Source organism: Grammomys surdaster, unplaced genomic scaffold (assembly GCF_004785775.1).
Source record: "Grammomys surdaster isolate TR1022 unplaced genomic scaffold, NIH_TR_1.0 357, whole genome shotgun sequence".
In the NCBI taxonomy this organism is placed as follows: domain Eukaryota; kingdom Metazoa; phylum Chordata; class Mammalia; order Rodentia; family Muridae; genus Grammomys; species Grammomys surdaster.
Genome location: NW_021604776.1, coordinates 114,545 through 132,999, shown reverse-complemented (window position 1 = coordinate 132,999; position 18,455 = coordinate 114,545). Strand labels below are relative to the sequence as shown.

The window sequence follows — 18,455 nt, the reverse complement described above, 5'->3', positions numbered from 1 at the left end:
CTCTCTCTCTCTCTCTCTCTCTCTCTCTCTCTCTCTCTCTCTGCCTCTCTCTCTCTGCCTCTCTCTCTCTCTGTCTCTCTCTCTCTCTCTCTCCCTCTCTCTCCCTCTCGCTCTTTGTGTATGTAAAAGCATACATGTCTTTCTTTCTCTCTGGCACACGTGGAGATTTTAAAAAATACATTTGAGAGTAAATTACAATTACACCCTGTTACTGCAAACATAAAAATAAGACCCCCTTAACATTGAAAGCCTTATTTATGTTTTGCCAGCTGTACAAGTTGCATTAGAATTTTAGAGGAGGAATAGAATCAAATCCAATTCGGAGTGTGAACAGGACAGAACAGCATTCCAGAGGCTGCCAACAAACATAGGGGTTACTTTGTCAGCTCCAGCTCCAGGCCCCACTGACACACTTTCAAACTCCTTTGTCAGGCTCCTTAGAACTTCTTGGGAGCCTTCATGTCTCTGGTGCTGCTATAACCATGTTGTCCTCTGACCCAATCCTGCTTGGATGTGAACACCCAGACCAGCAGCCCAGGACTCTTTGATCTAGCCTATCTTGGAGGATCCACAGTCCTCTGTGGATGATGGCGGTGGTGGTGATGATGATGTTGATGATTTATTTTTATTTTGTATACATTTGTGCTTTACCTGCACATGTGGCTGTGTACGGGAGTTGATTCCCCCAAAGGGGAGTTACAGATGCTTGTGAGCTGCCATGTAGGTGCTGGGAATTGAACTGGGACCTAGAGGAAGAAGTAGCCAGTGTTCTTAACTGCTGAGCTATCGCTCCAGCCCCTACCCTTGTTCAAATTTACATACACTAGATCACATAGCCAGAGTTTGGGGGTGATCTCATTTCCTCCCTCATGTACAAATGAACAACTGAAGCTCAGTGTAGAGGCGGAAGAGCTGGATGACCTTAGTGCAGGGCTTTGGGGCCTGGAATCCTTCCCACGTATGCTGCAGCTCACCTGAGCTCCTCTTCCTTTGGGGCAGATATAATCTGGAAAGTACGGATCTAGGCTGTGGGTAGTGACGGGCGTGGTCATAGCAATGCTTCACAGAAGACCTGTAATTATCCTGGAGGTTTATGGGCTATGGGTTACTCTTTTCGAAAACTGCAAAGCAACGTCCATCTACCAGAATGTGGAGGCCAAGGAACACACACTGGGACAGGCCTGAGGAAGGTGGGGTGCTCTGGATCCAAACCAACTGTTAAAGAACTGCATGCTGAGATCACCCTCCCAGGTGGAAAGGCTGTCTCAACGGTCAGACATTCCAGGTGCTTCCATTTAGACAGAAGTGAGAAGTGATAAGAACCACAGGCCAGACCCCTGGAGCCTCAGGGTTGTGACACTTCCTGCCAAACAGGTCTCAGGGTGATTCTCCAGGCATGCCTGAGAAGAGGACCAGGACCCACGCCCAGGTGAAAGGGAAACCTAAAGCCAGGACAAAAGGCACAACAGGGATTGGGACCCTATACTTCCTCCTAACCCTGGGCTCTTCTCAGAATGTCGACATTGCCCTGGACCTAAGGAATAATGGCCACTGTCCCTGAACACTATTGAGCCTTCCCCAAATAGTCTTTGCTTTTTTCTATCACATATATTTTCTGTTCCCACCTTGTTCATCTGCCAAATACTAGTTTTTAAGTAAGCTGTGGTCTAGGCCTATTTTTGTTCCTGGTGAGAAAGCCTCAGTAACTCAAGCAGTTCCGGGTTCAGGTCATAGCCAAAGACTATCCAGCTCTGCTTAGAGCTGTTTTACTCCCTCAATCCCCATTTTCTAAGCAACAAAGATCCCTCTTTATGCCTGTGTGAGAGACTATTTAAAAAAAATGTTTTGAGATAATTACGTTATTTTCCCATCTTAAAGCCCATGTCTTTCCTTCCTCCTCCCATATATCCCTTCTTGTTATTTTTCAAATTCATGACTTTTTCATGAATTATTGTTACCTTTTTAACTTTTTTATTGGTTATTTTATTTATATTTCAAATATCCCCCTTCCCGGTTTCCCATCTGCAAACCCTCCATCCCATCCCCCTCCCCTGCCTCTATGAGGGTGCTCCCCACCCACCCACCCACTCCTTTCTCCCCGCCCTGATATCCCCCTATGCTAGGGCACCAAGCTTCCACAGGGCCAAGGGCTTTTTTCATTACTTATTCACTTTACATCCAGATCGCAGGCCTCTCTCTCCTCTCCTCCAAGTCTCACTCTCACAGATCCCTCCCCCCACTACCTCTCCCCTACTCCGCAGAGAAGGAGAAACCCCCTTGGGTACCACCCCATCCTGGGACATCTAGTCGCAGCTTTTTGAGGCCTCTCTCAATATAAATTCTGTATATGTGATGAAGTTCCCTGATCCTGTGTCAACAGGGGATTGTGAAGGCTCCAGGAAGGACAGGCTACATTTCCAGAGACTGTAAAGAGGTAATCTATTAGCTCAGCCCTTCCTGGCTAATAGGGTTATGGGCATTCCTTCTTACAGAAAAGACTGGCACTGGGCTCATGGGGTTAAACCTATTCTTGCCTTTATCCTAGTTATTTCACTTTCCACATGGACATAATAAACATCCTGGAACCCTAAGCCATTGACCATCTTCTGTTCTCCACTCTGACACCACCAGGTGTTTGATTTCTGATTTTTAAAAATTTATTTTTATTCTTTAATCCTTTTTTACAGTCCAGACTTCATCCTCTTCCTGGTCTGCCCCCCACTCCTGGCCTGCTCCCCATCCCATACCTCCCCCACCCCCATCTCGAAGAGGATGTCCCCACCCCCCTCACCCTTATCCCCACCCTTCCCCACTCCCTGGGACCTCCAGTCTCTTGAGAGTTAGGTGCATCTTCTCTGAGTCCAGATCTGGCAGTCCTCTGCTGTAAATGTGTCAGGCTGGTGTATGCTGCCTGGTTGGTGGCTCAGTGTCTGAGAGATCTCACGGGTTTGAGTTAGTTGAGACTGCTGCAGCTTTTCCCTAAATTCAACCACTGGGGTCCCCAGTTTCTGTCCATTGGTTGGGTGTAAGTATCTGTGTCTGTCTGTCAGCCGCTTTTGGGCCTCTCAGAGGGCAGCCATACTAGGTTCCTGTCTATAAGCACACCATAGCATCAGTGTCAGGCCTTGGAGCCTCTCCTTGAGCTGGATCCCAAGTTGGGCTGGTCACTCACTGTACCTCCTCTCCCTCAGTCTCTTCTCCATTTTTGTCCCTGCAGTTCTTTTAGACAAGAATAATTCTGGGTCAGAGTTTTGATTGATGCCCTGTCTTTCTGCTAGAGGTGGGCTCTACAAGTTCCCTCTCTCACTGTAGGGCATTTCATCTAAGGTCCCTCCCTTTGAGTCCTGAGAGTCTCTCACCTCCCAGGTCTCTGGTACAATGTAGAGGGTCCCTGTATCTCCTACCTCCTGAGGTTTCCGGTTTTCATTCTTTCTGCTGGCCCTCAGGGCTTCAGTCCTGTCCCCTACCCCCATCCCAATATCTTATAATGTTTCCCCCTTCCCCTCCCTGTCCCCTCTCCCACCCAGGTCCCTCTTACATGTATTTGTTTTGACCATCCACCTGCCTTCACCATTCCTTTTCTTATGCAGCATATCCATCACATTCATTCCTTGTGTGATATGTAATGAATAAACTATTACCCCAGTCCTTAGATTTCATTGACAATTGTGTTCATTCATCCCTCCTTTGGTTTCCAAACCATTAGTTGGATCGACTCACATTTCCATCTTGTGAAAGCTGATCTGCCCTTCAGGTTAGATCCAATAAATATGTTGATCTCTCTCCCTCCCCCTCTCTCGTTTTTTCTCTCTCTCCATATACATACAAAAAAGATGAAGAGCACATTTAATTCACTTTGCAATTTCAACATTTATTTCTGATACCAAAACTTGACAACACACAAGGAAAAAAAAGTAATAGAATAGCAAATAAATTTATCTTGCATGCCACTCTCAGTCAACAGGATGTGGCTCTCTAGATAGCTGTGTTTTGAAGGAATCTGAGGCTTCAGCCTCACTCAGGGAAAACTATTGCAAATGATGAGCAGTATCTGTGGATACAAGAAAAAGAGAAAATGATTCAATTAGCTGTCTCAAGTAATAAAGAACATAAACACCGAAGAGTACTTCTCTGTACTTCCCTTTTCTCCACCATGGGTTTTGTTACTACTAGCTTTGGAATGTGAATACAATTCCCCCACTGGCCATATATCCCCCCCCCCCCGGGACCCCTACGGGCTTAATTCAAAGTGATTTACTTACCTGACAATTTACTCAACCCAGAAGAAGCCAATGGCACCGAAGTTGGCGGCGAAGTTGGCGGTGGCAGTACCACTGGGGCCAATGATGGGGCCAGTAAAGGCCTGGGGAAATCTGGAGCGGGCATTCTGGTGGTATCTGGCCCAGAAGGTAAAGGGGATCCTGGACCAAGGATCTCCAAAATCTCCTTCCTCATCCCAGGTCAGCAGCTCAAACTCAATGTCATCCCAGCTCCAGGGCCCAGACACAGCCTCGTCTCCAATTCCCATGCGGTTTCTTGCTTCAGCTCGGGCCTCTGCCTCAGCTGCAGCAGCATCCAGAGCGTCCAAGGCTTCATCTGCAGCTTCCATGAACTGTGCAGTCCAGTCACGAGGGTCTCTCTTCTGAACCTACAATGAGAAATAAAAAACAAAACCAAACCTTTTACAATATTCAAGATACACAATCAGTAAGAGGAATGCAAAAAGAAAATACTGTATTATATATATATATATGTACTGTATTTTATTGATAAGTGGACGATCTAAAACTAGACTCCTAGGAGTAGATTTGAATGGTGGTTGCCAGGGGTTTAAGTGGGATGAGGAATAGGGACATATTCATTAAAGTGTATGAAGTTTAGCTAGATGTAATGAGTAAGCCCTGGGTACCTATTATGCAACAGAATGTCGATTAGTTAATGAGTAGAGTACATCTGTAAATTGCTGAGCTGACTTTTCCTTGTGTGTTCCTATGTGTGCGCACATACATGTGCAGGTATGTTCAAGGATAGAAGCCAACCTTGTGTGTTGTTCCTCAGGTACCATCCACATTATTATTTGAGATAGTGTTTAACAAGTAGGCTCGAGCATGAGCCCGTGTGAAGCCCTGTGAGCCACTCCTCCCCAGCACTGGACTGCAAACACGCACCATCACTCCCAGCCTTTTTACACAGGTTCTGGGGATTGAACCCAATTAACCTATCATCGATTCCTCCATTACCTCTGCAATGAATCTCAGCACTTTCATCTTGCTAGTCTCATGGTAGGAGCGCAGACCCCAGAGGAACTCGTACTCAGGAGGGTTGCTGTTGGGCACTCGTCTGTAGTCCAAGTATCTGAGAGAAAAAAAGAGTCTGTGTGTATGGGCAGTCTGCAAAAACAGTACATATTATGCTAAAGTTGTTGCTTCAGGTTTTTATAATCTTGGACCACCCTTTCCTGAGAATGTGTATTATGAAAATAGTGGACAGGCTTTACTTATATCTATGCTGTAGAAATATTCTACCTCAAAGAGTATCTTCAGTAAACACTTCTGAGTAAGTCTGTGAGCCTACACAGGTGCGCTCTAAGTCATGTTTAGAGAATCTTTTTGGATGCAGACCAAGCAGAGTCAGAATTACAAGGACCACTTACTTCTGCTTTACAAACTCGTAAGTAAGAAGTTTTCTCAGATCACCAAGGAGGGGATGTCTGACCCTGTTGGTAAAAAAAGAAAATGACAATCAGAGAATTTGCCTGAAGAAAAGTTAAGAAGGAGAGAGCTTAAAGATTGTTTTCCTATCTGTCCACATCATAATTTAGACTCCCCCAAGGCCACCAGGTTAATGCAATCTTGGTACCATCCCCTCCTGCTAAAGGGTACTTCAGATGAAAGAGCCTCATCATACCCAGGACGGAGTCCCATCTTGCGCAGTGCTTCCCAGAGGACAGCTGTAATAGGAGGTGAGGGAGACAAGGCACGTTAAGTGAGCATGAAAATCAGGCTGTAGCCAACACCCCTACCCCCCCACCCCAGTCCTTGCTCCACGTCCAGTCACTCACCCTCACTGGCACGGTTGCCATTCATGAAGATAATGCCCAGAATCACTAAGAGGAGGCCTAGTTTCGGTGTGTCTTTGGTCCTAGAGGAGTACAAAAAGAATATAGACATATATACACCCAGAAGTCATTTGCATGAAAAACCCCTCAAGTATTCCTCAGTAGAGATCCTTATGCCCCCACTCTGCCCATGACCTCCTATGTGACTGAATACTGAAACTCTTATGGAAAAAGGCATCACTGAGAAAGACCATATTCCATCCCCTCTCCCATCTTACGTTCCAAGGATGCCAGCCAGGGACTCAGGAGTACTGATGAGAATATACAGATGCTCTTCTTTGTCAATTTCCTTCAGCTGGATTCCAAATTTCTATAGAAGAAAAGATTATGAAATAATGGCAGTTAGGATAATGTGCCAATAGGCAGGCAGTCACAGCCCTATAAACCTTGTCCTAAACTTCCAGTAGTTATCTCACAAAATGGAGACTTATTGCCATCATTCTAGTTTCTCAGTCTGGCTCTTTACCTTCTCCAGGACAAAGCATGCGCGTTCAATGATTTCTGGATAAACGTCAGTGTATTCGCGGATGATATCCCTCAGCATTTCTGTGGGAGAGAAGAGAAGCACCTGGATTGAGCTGGAACATCTCAATAGCAGCCCCTTTGCCAGCCCTGGTGAGGGTAGCCCTAGGTTCCTCAGAAGTAGAACCAGCTATGGGAGGGAGGGGACAGAATAAGCAAAAGATGCCCCAACAGGACATCAAGGACAGAAGAATTTACCTGAGCGTTTGATGGGCACCTTCGTGTAGTCTTTAAGCATCAGGTACTTGACCAACTTATTTGCCTGGGGAGAAATAATTAAAATTATGTTTGCATAAAACTTGGCTGATTAGAAATGGAAGGACTGCAGTAAACTGTGGAGGGGTACAGCACTTACTCTTTCCTGAAGAAGGGCCACATCTCGGGGCTGTGGAGGACCCTGGTTCTGTGAGGCACGAGAGTTGGGGGACGATCTCAGATTAGGTGAGGGTCGTAAGTTCTGCCAGTCAGGGGGAATTGGCCAGTCAGTGGGGATCCAGTCAGGTGGAAAAGGCCAGTCAGAGGGAAAGGACCAGTCAGGAGGCATTGACCAGTCAGGGGGTAATTGCCAATCTGGAGGGCCTTGCCAATCTTGAGGGCTCTGCCAACTAGGCGGGGCTTGCCAACTGGGTGGACTCTGCCATCCAGGTGTACTCTGCCATGCCATAGGGTTGGGCCAAACAATGGGGCCGGGCCAGACAATAGGATTTGGCCAGATCACTGGATTCTGCCAGATTACTGGGTTAGGCCAGATTACTGGGTTCTGCCATGCAACTGGGTTCTGCCAAGCTGATGGGGTCTGCCTAGCTGGGGGAGTCTGTCGTGCTGGTGGGGTCTGTCTGGTTGTCTGGTTCTGCCAGCCTGAGGGGTTCTGCCAAGCCAGTGGTGTCTGCCACAGCACGTTAGGGGGTGGTGCAGCAGGTGGGTTCTGAGTGGTCACTGGAACTGGAGCAGATCTCCAGTTCCCGGAAGCCAGTGAGGTGCGCCTTTGATCCCCACTGCTGTTCTCTTCCACATTCAAGTTATTAACCTGCATCATTAGAGAGAAGAAACTTTCAGGGTCACTATTAAACCTGGGAACTCCCAGTTGCTATCCTAGGAAGAATCTAGGAATCCTCACCTATACCTCACTAGCCATTTTATTTCTCTTTGTCTGTCTCCAAACCAGACAAAGAAAAAAACATAAAGTGGGGCCAGGGGTTTCTCCTTTTCCCCTATGACTACTGGCACTGTTTGCTTTCACTCATTTCTCCCCAACTGTGTTCTTTCTCGATGGTGAGGTAGATTTTTAAGATCTAATGATAATTCTGTGTGACCCTGCCTAGCTTAAGACACGGTGTTTACTGTGTAAGATGGCCTACACACACTGCCTGTGTCCTTGTATCAACTCACGATAATCTGTGGACAACCAGGGGTCAGGAATAAATATTTACCTCAGCACCCCCTACAACTTTGCCAAAATACAGATATATACATGCCCTTTATTTTGTTTGGAGCAAAGGAAACTCAAAGAAAGGAGAGACCCCAAAGCAAAGGGAACCTAGGAGGGAATCTCACCTTGCGGGTCCTCTTGCCCCGAATTATAGTCCGAGACTCCACATTCTGAGCTTGGGAGCCATCGGCTGATGTCTGGGCTGCTGCACCATCAGTTTCAGAGATACCTGCGCTGGTCCCTACGTCAGCCATTTTGGTCTGATTTACATTCTGGGTCTGGCCATCAGCTCCAGGGACTTTAGTGGTGTCATTCCAAGCCTTAGCTGTCTTAGGCTGGTTGTTGTTGGTCATCTCATTGGCACTGGGAGACTGAGCGAAATTGTAGGTGGCACTGGAGCCAGCCTTAGTAGTGGTATTCTGACCCTTAAAGGCCATTTCCGACTTTTTAGCTGATTTGCCTGTGGCTGCTGCCTGGGAAAAATCAGAGGCAGCATGTGGACCTTTAGAGGTGGCATTCTGTGACTTAAAGGCCATCTTAGACTGATTCTTGGGCATCTCCTTGGCATTACGTGCCTGAGAGTAATCATTTGGCCCCTTTGTGGTGGTATTCTGGGCCTTAAAGCCTGTCTTAGGCCTGGCAGCAGCTGCTGAAATCTCAGTATCAGCCTTCTCATTGGCAGTTGGGGGCTGTGAACTCTGGGGACTAGCATTTGGCCCACTGGCAGCTGCTGTGGCCTGGTTGGTGGGCGGAGCCTCGGAGATCTGGATGGCTTCCATCAAGGTCTGCACAAGCAAGGCGCTGTCTTCTACAGAGGCCTCAGCCTGCAAATACAGGAGGGGGGAAAATTTCAATCTCTGGGCCTTACAAGCCAGATCAGAAGGAGGGGCACGGCGCAACGCAGCAGGGGAGCTGTAGACAGGCGTCTCAGTTCTCAGACGTGGGGGCAGAGGCGGGTCAAGGGGAGGGGGGGCGGGAACAAAATTTAATTAGGGGTAGAGGGGGCAGGGCAAGGTGAGGGACAGAGGCAGCAGGGACTGGTGCGGAATGTGGTGCAAGCACTGAACCCCAAATGGGTTTAGAGACGGGCTGGTTAGGCTTGCGGTGGGAAGCTCAAGACCCGAGGGGGGAAGAATTGAGGAGGATAAGCGGGGAGGGCGGAGGGGGAGTCTCGCGGCGTGGAGAGGGGGAGGGTGGAGGCGAGAGGTTGGGGGATGGGGCGACAGACTGCTCTACACGCGTCAGGGTTATGGAAAAAAAATGGTTCCTTACCCAACCCGCATTCTCTGGGCAGAATGCCCTGACTAACAGGGTCTCCCCTTTCTCTAAGCAGGGACCGATGACTGAAAAGGGCCGCCCCTCCCCCCATTCGATAAACGCTAGAAATTTGAGAGCCCGCGGAGTCTAGGCCGGAAGAAGGGCAAAATCAGATCCTGCCATTTGCGCCACCTAAGGGGCCGGGGGTGGGCGTAATCTGTCAGCAGGGAAAATGGAGGAATTGGGAGCGCGGGGGGGGGGGGGTTCTCACCTGGAAGCCGCGGAGGCCTGCACCACCGTCCGGTTTCTGAGCCATAGCTCTTGTCTCTCTGGCAAGAGCAGAGCCTAAGGGGGGTGTGGGAGAGGAATCAGGCATTATACTACAGAAGGAAAATACGTAGGACCTAATTGTGTGTGCGTGTGTGGTTTGATTCTGGGGGCGGGTGAGGTGCTGGGTACCGGAGAAACAGGCCTAAACGGAGCGGGAAAAGTAAACGGTCGTCCCGATAGACAATCTAAAATTTCAGAAGCTGACACGGAAAAGCTTCAAATCCGCGTTTGGGAATCAGATAAGAGCTCTGAATGCGGTAGTTTACGGGGGTGGGGGGAGGCGGTTAGCGGGGAGAGCTTCGAGTCTGGAAAGTTGAATTAAGGTTTTGAATCTAGAGGAATCGTATAACGGATCAAGGTCGGGAAATAGGATTCAGTGAAGGAATTGGATAAAGATTCAGGGAATGAACGGGGGTTCACATTAGAAAGGGTCGGGAGCGGGGTATGAATCCGGAATCAGGCAGAGGAGGGGGCTTCTGAATTCAGGGTAAAGGGTCTGGGATAAAAGAACGGGGAAAAAGGCGCCACACCAGGGGGCAGATGCCCAGTCTGAGGGCGAATCTCACCTTGCCTCAGGCCCCAACCCCAGTCCCCTCGCTGCTTCCTTCTTCACGACTCAGAGGCTCGGGACTGCGCTGCTAGGCTCTCAGCACCCGCACTCTCTCCTTGTCCAGGAGAAAATGCCAGCGCGGCAGCTCGGGCGACCCCGCCTCTTCGCCTAATATACCACCCACCGCCTCAGGAAGCTTGGCGCATGCGCAACAGATCACTGTCCAAATAAGAGTCCCGCTTGCTTTCCCAACAAAAGCTTCATCCTGGAGACCTTGTCGCGCATGTGCACTTGAAGGAGATCCCGCCTCTTTGCCAACACACTATCCCACCGCCAACCAGGTTGACAGTGTACAAAGGTTCCTCCTCCCCTTCTTCTTACGCATCCACTCCTTCAACAGATGCGCAGAGCCTTTTGGTCCCACCCCCTTGCCCAACACACCAGCCCCCTACCTTTATCCGCAATGCGTCTCTACTCAGTCCCGCCCTTTTTCCCGAACTTTCTCTAGCCAGGTCCGCAACTACCTCCCACCCCCTTGCGTAGAGCCTCTTAGGTAGGCCGCTGCAGGGGGTCTCTTATTTCGAAACACGCTAGGCCTCTGCTGAGTTCACCCACTTTGAAACGCAGAAACCTTAAAGGCCAGAAAAAAAATACGTTGCCGAGATACCAGAGCAAGGGTCGGCCCGAGGAATCTATATGCTTCCTCTCGCTAGACTCAGAAAATTAGCTTTTCTCTCGCCCTTTTTGCAGTTTTTGCGGTAGAAACATTTCGTGAGGGGTGGGTCCGAGAGGTGAGGGAAGGGCGTAGGGCAGTGGGCTCTGTCCTGGGGCTTCTTTTTCTCACAGGCAGCCTTAGGAGATGGATGAAGGTCAGCATCTTCATTTAACACATCTGGTAGCTAAAGCATAAACCCGCTGTATGAACCAGGGCATTGAGCTAGTAACAAACAGAAAAGACAAAATTTGCCACAGCACAGTGGTGTACACTGGTAATCCCAGCACTTTGGACACAGAGGAAAAGCCACGAGTTCCAGGCCAGCTGTGCAACTCTGAGACTTTATCTAAAGGACAAACAAACATCCATGTGGGGCCTGGATTTTCCTTGCTGTAACATCTAGTCTGAGAACAGAGGTACTCCTTAATCCTCTATTGGAATAACAAGATTCCCTCTCCCCGATATTTGTTCCAAGGGAATAAGGCTTGTGTTCTAGGAGGCCTGGCATATGTAGGAACCCTTCAGGTTCACTCTGTGTTCCTCTTGGCAGGCAGTCTCCAGGAGTGAGACCGCAGGCTTGTTGCCTGCTGGAGCAGCCAGAGCAGTCAGGTGTGTCTGCTCTGTTCTTGCAGAAGGAAGCTAGGCTTGGCTTTAGAATTCCGGGATGAGTATCTGGTCTGTCTGTTCCTGGTTGTGTGAACCCCTGAGATATAGTCACTTTAGTGGACTTCTCTGAGCCTGGTTTACTCACTACACAAAATAGGAATCCCAGAAAGAGGGTTGTGTCCAAGGACACACAGCCAGCTGTGCTTCCAAGATGGCTGGAGAAACAGACACAGAAAAATGGCATACAGATGCCAAGTGACTCACACCGAACCCAAATCCCAGGCAGATCTTAGCGCATTTCCCATTTATTCTGGCGTCAGCTTCTGCGAGGAGCCTGCATATGAAAGAAAGCTAATGCTAGGAAGGACTGCAGCATTTTGTCCCCAAGGGCCAACATCAATTCTGCCAGGCTGGATGACTTCCCTCATCTGTTGCATAGCAACCTCCCCTGTCAGCTGCCTGTTTTTCCTCAGCACTTCCTCTGTAAAGTGTCTGCAGTGGGACGTGATCAGACTCAGGAAAGGAGAGCTGAGGTGCCATTTTATGTTTTATCTGCTTCCATGTCTGTATCTTCAGTCATGATCCAGCCTATACGTTATGGACTCGTATCGTGTTCCCCACCTCCCTTCTCCAGGTGGATATCTCTTGGTATTCTTAAAATTATTATTTCCAAATTTATTCTGTTATATATATCCTCCTTACCACCGTTTCCTTTAGTTTTGTTCTTTTAGTCACATGGGATTGGGAGCTTCTTTAGGGATATTGATATGGAAGGTTGCCCGATTCACTCATTGTTGTACCTTCAGCATGAAGAACAATGCCTAGCACATTTTATATTCTCAGTAAAGATTGGTTGATAAGTGAATGAATCACACAATCTACCCCATTGCTAAAACAAGAAGCCCGAGAGGAAATTGTTTTTTTCCCGATAAATTCACTTATTATTTTTTGTCATATACAGAGACATAATTCATTATGGAAACAGTTTATATGCATCATTGAGGATTGAAATATTGTCTAAATGCTATCGAAGTTAGGTAATCATTTTTGAATCCTCACCACCTTGAGCCAGTGGCTAAGGCTTTTATGCTACATTTTCATATAGCATTTTAAAACACAGGCACCCAGTTTCTTACGTCAATAAGATAATGCACGTGGAAAATATTTTAAATTACACTCTTTTGCCTAATATTCCACATTCTTCTTTCAGTTCTCTCAGAGGTGCATTGTTAGCATGATGTTTAAATTCCTGCTTGATCAAAGACTCATGTTTTTATCATTTGACAAGAACCAGGAGCATACGCATTTTTACATGTTTTATCTTACCAAAAAATCTTTTTCTGCGTCATTCTTTTAAAATGTTTAACGTTCTTTTTTGTTTCTGTTTGTTCGTGTTGTAACAGGGATCCTGGTTAGCCGAGTTCATTATAGGGGAAAGGCAAAGGACTGACTGACTGACCAGGAAAGACAAAAGACTGGAATGCAGGAAAAAGCTTTTATGGAGGAAGGCTCGCAGGCTCTTTCCTTGGGATTGGGAGGGGAAACTGGGAGGTGAGAGTCTGAGGGATGGGACATGAGTCTAGATAGGCTGCTTTGTTGTTGTTGTTTTAATTAAAACCCCTGGGTTTTAAATAAATAGGAGTATTTTTCTTATTTCTTATCCAGATGTTTGTCCCTGAGCATGTCTGTCATTCTAACTTTCCCTCAAAGTGTGTGTGGGTTTGTCTCTGTGTGTATGCCACATACGTGCTGGCTTTTGGATGCCAGAAGAGAATTGTATTCCCTGGAACTGGAGTTATAGAGGTGGTTGTGTGCCACCTGGTGTGGGTGCTGGGAACTGAACTGACATCAGCTAAAACCGCTTGGCCATCTCTAGCCTCTATTTTTTAAAAAAACATTTATTTGTGTGTGTGTGTGTGTGTGTGTGTGTGTGTGTGTGTGTGTGTGTATACAGATTTCCATCTCTTTCTCTTTAAGTTAAATGAACAACAGTGCAATTTCTAGGACTTATAGTAAATGTGTGTTAGCTTTACAAGAAGCTACAAATCTTTTCTAGAGTGGCTGAGCCATTTTACATTCCATTAACCACATATAAGTGGTTCGATTTCTACAGATCTTTGGTGACATCTGTAGTCAGACTTTTTAGCAATAGTGTGTAGGAATAGCTCACCATGGTTTCAATGTGCATTTACTTGGTGGTTAACTGAATATATTTCTGTGTGATAATTTCACACCCGTGTCTCCTTTTTAGTAAAATGTCTCTGTATACTTTTTTATCCATTTTCTATTTGGGTTGTTTTATTGCTTTTGTTAAATATGTTGGATCTTAAGAACAGTGCTGCACAAGCAGGAGGATTTGAGTTAAAATTCCTAACACACATGGAAAGAGCTTGGTAGAGATTTGCACACCTGTTGTGGGGGTGGAGACAGGAGGATTGCTGGATCGTTCTGTCTGGCAGTGAAAGACTTTGCCTGGGAATAAAACAGAAGCACCTGACATCCTCTTTGGGCTTCCGTGAGTGCATAGGTGTGTACATATGTACCACACACATTTGCCATACTTATACCTACACACATGTATGTATACAGAGTAGTAAAAAGAAAAAGTTAATTAATTTAAATGTTGAATATTGACTTTTTCTAGTTTATTCATGAGTCTGTTGTCAGATATGTGGTTTGCAATTTTTTCAGTTTATAGTTTATCTTATTCTCACTTAATACATTTATTTTATTTTTTATTTTTATATTTATTTGTGTGTGTGTGTGTCTGTGTCTGTGTCTGTGTGTCTGTGTGTGTCAAGGTGCCCATGAATGCTGGAAGAGGATGTTGGATCCCTTGAAGCTGTAGTCACAGATGGCTCACATGGGTGCAGGGAACTAAACCTCATTCCTCTGGAAGAGGAGCAAGCACTTGTAACTGTTGAGTAATCTCTCCCACCCCTCTCTCTCTCTCTCTCTCTGCCTCTCTCTCTCTCTCTCTCTCTCTCTCTCTCTCTCTCTCTCTCTCTCTCTCTCGTGTCTCTGTCTTAGTAGTCTTTAAAAAAATTTATTTATGTTATGTGCATTTGGTGTTTTGCCTGTATGTCTGTATGAGGGTGTCAGATCCCCTGGAACTGGAGTTATACATAGTTGTGAGCTGCTATGTGGGTGCTGGGAGTTGAACTCAAGTTATCTGGAAGAGCAGTCAGTGCTTTTATCCTTTGAACCATCTTTCCAGGCCCTCTTTATATTCTCTTCTCCTCTCCCCTTCCTCTCTCTCTCTTTCTTTCCCCCCCTCTTTCTTGTTTGAAACATGGCTTTTCTGTGTACAAACTCTGGCTGTCCTGGACTGTCTTTGTAGACCAGGCTGGCCCTGAACCCACAGAGATTCTCCTACCTCTGCCTCCTAATTACTGAGATTAAATTCATGTACCACTATGCCTGGCTCCTTCTCTTTTTCATTTAAATTTTATTTAATTTTTTATAATCCAGATTTTATCCCCCTCCTAGTCTATCCTCTGACTATTCCCCATCCCATACCTCCCCCAACCCCACCCTCATCTCCAGGAGGATGTCCCCACCCCCACCCCCTACCCCCAAACCCTACCAGACCTCTCCACTCCCTGAGGCCTCCAGTCTCTTGAGGGTTAGGTGCATCTTCTTTTTATTTTATTTTCTTTTTAAAAGAAGATTTATTTATTTTTATTTATATGAGTACACTGCAGCTGCTTTTAGACACACCAGAAGGGTGCATCGGATCCTGTTCCAGATGGTTGTGAGCCACCATGTGGTTGCTGGGAATTGAACTCAGGACCTCTGGAAGAGAAGTCATTGCTCTTAACCGCTGAGCCATCTCTCCAGCCCCTTCTTTTTATTTTCTTAATAGAGTGTTTTGCAAAAAAAATTTTGAATCTTGTGGAAATAAAATTGTTTGATTATTTTTGAAAGGTTTGTAGTTTTTGTGAATGGTAGAACATGCTTATAACTCCAGTATTCTGGAGGATGAGACTGGAGAAGTGAAAATTCAAGGCTAGCTAGGGCTACATAGTGAGACTGTGACTTCAACCAACCAACCAATGAACAAAATAAACCAAAGATGGTTGTTTTATGTCATTTCTAAGGGCTCTTTAAAGATATTTAGTATATGAAGACTTTTTCCTTTTATCTTCCATACGTCTTCTAGTTTTAATTATAAATGTCTGCCATCTATTTAGTTTTGAGGATTTTTAGAAGATTTACTTTGTTTCTTTTATGTTGTTGTGATAAAATGTTCTGCCAAAAAGGAAGTTATGAGAGAAAGGATTTATTTTGGCTTATCGTTACAGAGAGATACATGATACAATCTATCATGGTGAGAAAGACATGGCAACAGGCAGGAAAGCATAGTGGTAGGAGCAGGAAGCCAGCTGATATTACATAAGCACACAGGAAGTAGACAGGAAAAAGGAAGTAAGGCCAGGCTGCAAGCCTCCAAATATACTTGCTCCAGCAAGGTTCTACCTGCACACAGCACCACCAACTGGGGACCAACTGTTCTAACAGAAGCCTGTGTAGGGTAATTCACATTCAAACTACAACACCAAGCAAGCAACCACTGACTCCCACTCATAACCTTTAGTTTTAAGTTTTGTTTGAATGTCTGAAATGTAAATAAATAAAATATCCAATAAAAAATATAAAAAGAGAAAACATGTATAAAAAAAGTTTTGTTTGTGATATGAAGTTTAAGTTGAGGTTTGTTTGTTTTTTTCCCTCCAATTGGAGGAAAGTTAGAGTTATAAATATCCAACACCACAACATGGGTTTGTTTAAAGATACTTTCTACCTATTGTACTGGTCTTGCACTTTTGTCAAAATTCAATTGGTTTTATTTTATTTATGTGAAGCTATGTTTACATTGTCCACCCAATGCCATTGTTCTATGCTTGGTCACCTATCAATACCACAGCACTAATCACTGTATATTAAGTAGAACAATTTCTTTAAGTTTATCTTTTTTCCCCAAATCATCCTATTCTTTTATTGTTTTCACATATTTTTGGAAAGATATTGTCAATATGTAAAAACCACTTTGCTTGACTTTTGATAGGAATTTCACTCAAATTGTGTATAACCTTAGAGAAAATTAATATTTTAATTATTTAATTTTTCTAATCCATAACCTAGTATGTTATGTAATTTGTTATGTTCTCTTTTGGTTTCTATATTAAGATTTTGTGGGGTATTACTACAAAAGGGCTGTACATATTGTTAGTTGACACATCTATTTTAGTATTTTAGTATTATAAATACTATTCTACCATTAATTTTGGTTTCCACAAGTTCATTGTGTATATGTATATGTACATGTATACATGTATACATTTGTATATGTATATATGTATGCACACACATACACATATAATTTTTGTGGCAATGTGAATAAGAAAGCAGGCAAAATGATATCATGTTTACTTTATTTATTTATTTATTTATTTATTTTGGTTTTCTAGGACAGAGTCTCTTTTATGTAGCCCTGGCTGGCCTGGAAATCACTCTGTAGTCTTAGTTGGCCTCAAATTCACAGAGCTCTACCTGCCTTTGCCTCTGCCTCCTGAGTGCTGGGATTATTAAAGGTGTGTGCCACCATGGCCTGATTTACAACTTAAACTAATGTGGTAATCTATAATTATATCAACTGCACTTGGGCAATTACTTAAATAAATACCAATGAACATTCCACTAATAAGTAAAGGTTACCAGAAGAGAAAAGGAGAAGAAACTTCTGGATTCCTCTTCCCCAACTCCTACCAGACTTTTCCCACCTCCCCACCCACCCACCCAAATTCACACCCTTTCTTCTTTAGAAGTCAAGCAGGCATCTAAAAAATAAAATAAGATAAAATTAAAAGAAACAAACTAGAATAGGACAAAAGAAATAAATAAACAGAAAAAAGCAAATAGCATAAGAAATAAATATAGACACAAACATATATTTGTACACTCAACAATCCCATAAAAGCACAAAAACATGAAATCATAATATATATGCAAAAGACTTGTAAAGTTAAAAAAACCAAGATAAATATAGTCAAAAAATTTTCCAAAAATACTATTGAGTTAGTTTTGTGTTGTCCATCTACTGATGAACACTGAGCCTACCCTTAAGCGTAGTTAGTATACCCAGTGAGACTGTTGAAGAAAATGAATTTTTCCTTTATCAGTGTTTGTCAGTTGGCAATAGCTTTTGGGTTAAGATGGGGGCTTGTGTCCACTACTCCTCAGTCATCGAATTCAATCATTACATACACACACACATGCACAATTTTAAATAATATGCATAATTCAAGACTTGTTTCTTTTTAAATTATAACATTCTATTACAATTATTTTGACACAGCATTTTTTTTTTGGTGCCAAATTCCTTTTTCTAAGCAACTTGGAAAACTATATTTAGGGACTAAAATATTTATAATTGGACTTGTTTATAAATTCTTTATTTGGAAAAAATGTAAATCATCACAATCTTTTTTCCTATTGCTTCTCTATAGTTTTAGATAGCCTTTGCTATTCAAAAGGCAACCGAATATTCTATTTATCTGGGAAGCAATTGAGAAATGTATACTTAATGTCTAAAATTATGTGTTCTTTCCCCATTATTTACCTTTGAAAACTATGCAATAAGTGAAGACTTACTTCCCAACTTTGTGCATTGAGGGTCTACTTGCAGGGATTCCTCTCTTTGTCTCTTCTGATAACCTTTGTTTATTAGTGAAACGTTCACTGGTGATTATTTAAGTCATTGCCCAAATGCATTTGATATAATTATAAATGACATAAATGATGTAAATAATAAATAAGATACCATATTGCCTGCTTCCTTAATCACGTTGCCACAGAAAAAGAGTAGGTCTTAATCCAGTAAAAGAGTGATGATTCCTTCCATAACATTGCTGTCATCCTTGTACAT

At 44.4% G+C, this 18,455-nt stretch overlaps 1 protein-coding gene across 1 annotated transcript; it reads right to left on the bottom strand.

The window, feature by feature from the left end:
* Positions 1–3,850: 3,850 nt before the first annotated feature.
* Maged1 (MAGE family member D1) lies at positions 3,851–10,495 on the bottom strand. Its single transcript, XM_028779601.1, has 13 exons — positions 10,223–10,495; positions 9,598–9,671; positions 8,195–8,893; positions 6,996–7,667; positions 6,839–6,902; positions 6,585–6,664; positions 6,337–6,428; positions 6,062–6,141; positions 5,908–5,950; positions 5,654–5,716; positions 5,241–5,355; positions 4,263–4,648; positions 3,851–4,051 (listed from the first exon to the last, which is right to left on the bottom strand). The coding sequence occupies exons 2-12, from the start codon at positions 9,640–9,642 to the stop codon at positions 4,271–4,273; spliced, it is 2,331 nt and encodes a 776-aa protein (XP_028635434.1). The 5' UTR covers positions 9,643–9,671; positions 10,223–10,495; the 3' UTR covers positions 3,851–4,051; positions 4,263–4,270.
* Between the last annotated feature and the right edge of the window lie 7,960 nt (positions 10,496–18,455).

Coding starts and splice junctions, on each gene's coding strand:
- Maged1 (XM_028779601.1), bottom strand. CDS start 9,642: ATGGCTCAGAAACCGGACGGTGGTGCAGGCCTCCGCGGCTTCCAG. Junction 5,951..6,061: donor TGGCAACCGTGCCAGTGAGG/GTGAGTGACTGG, acceptor CTCCTATTACAG/CTGTCCTCTGGGAAGCACTG. Junction 5,717..5,907: donor AAGATGGGACTCCGTCCTGG/GTATGATGAGGC, acceptor TTTTACCAACAG/GGTCAGACATCCCCTCCTTG.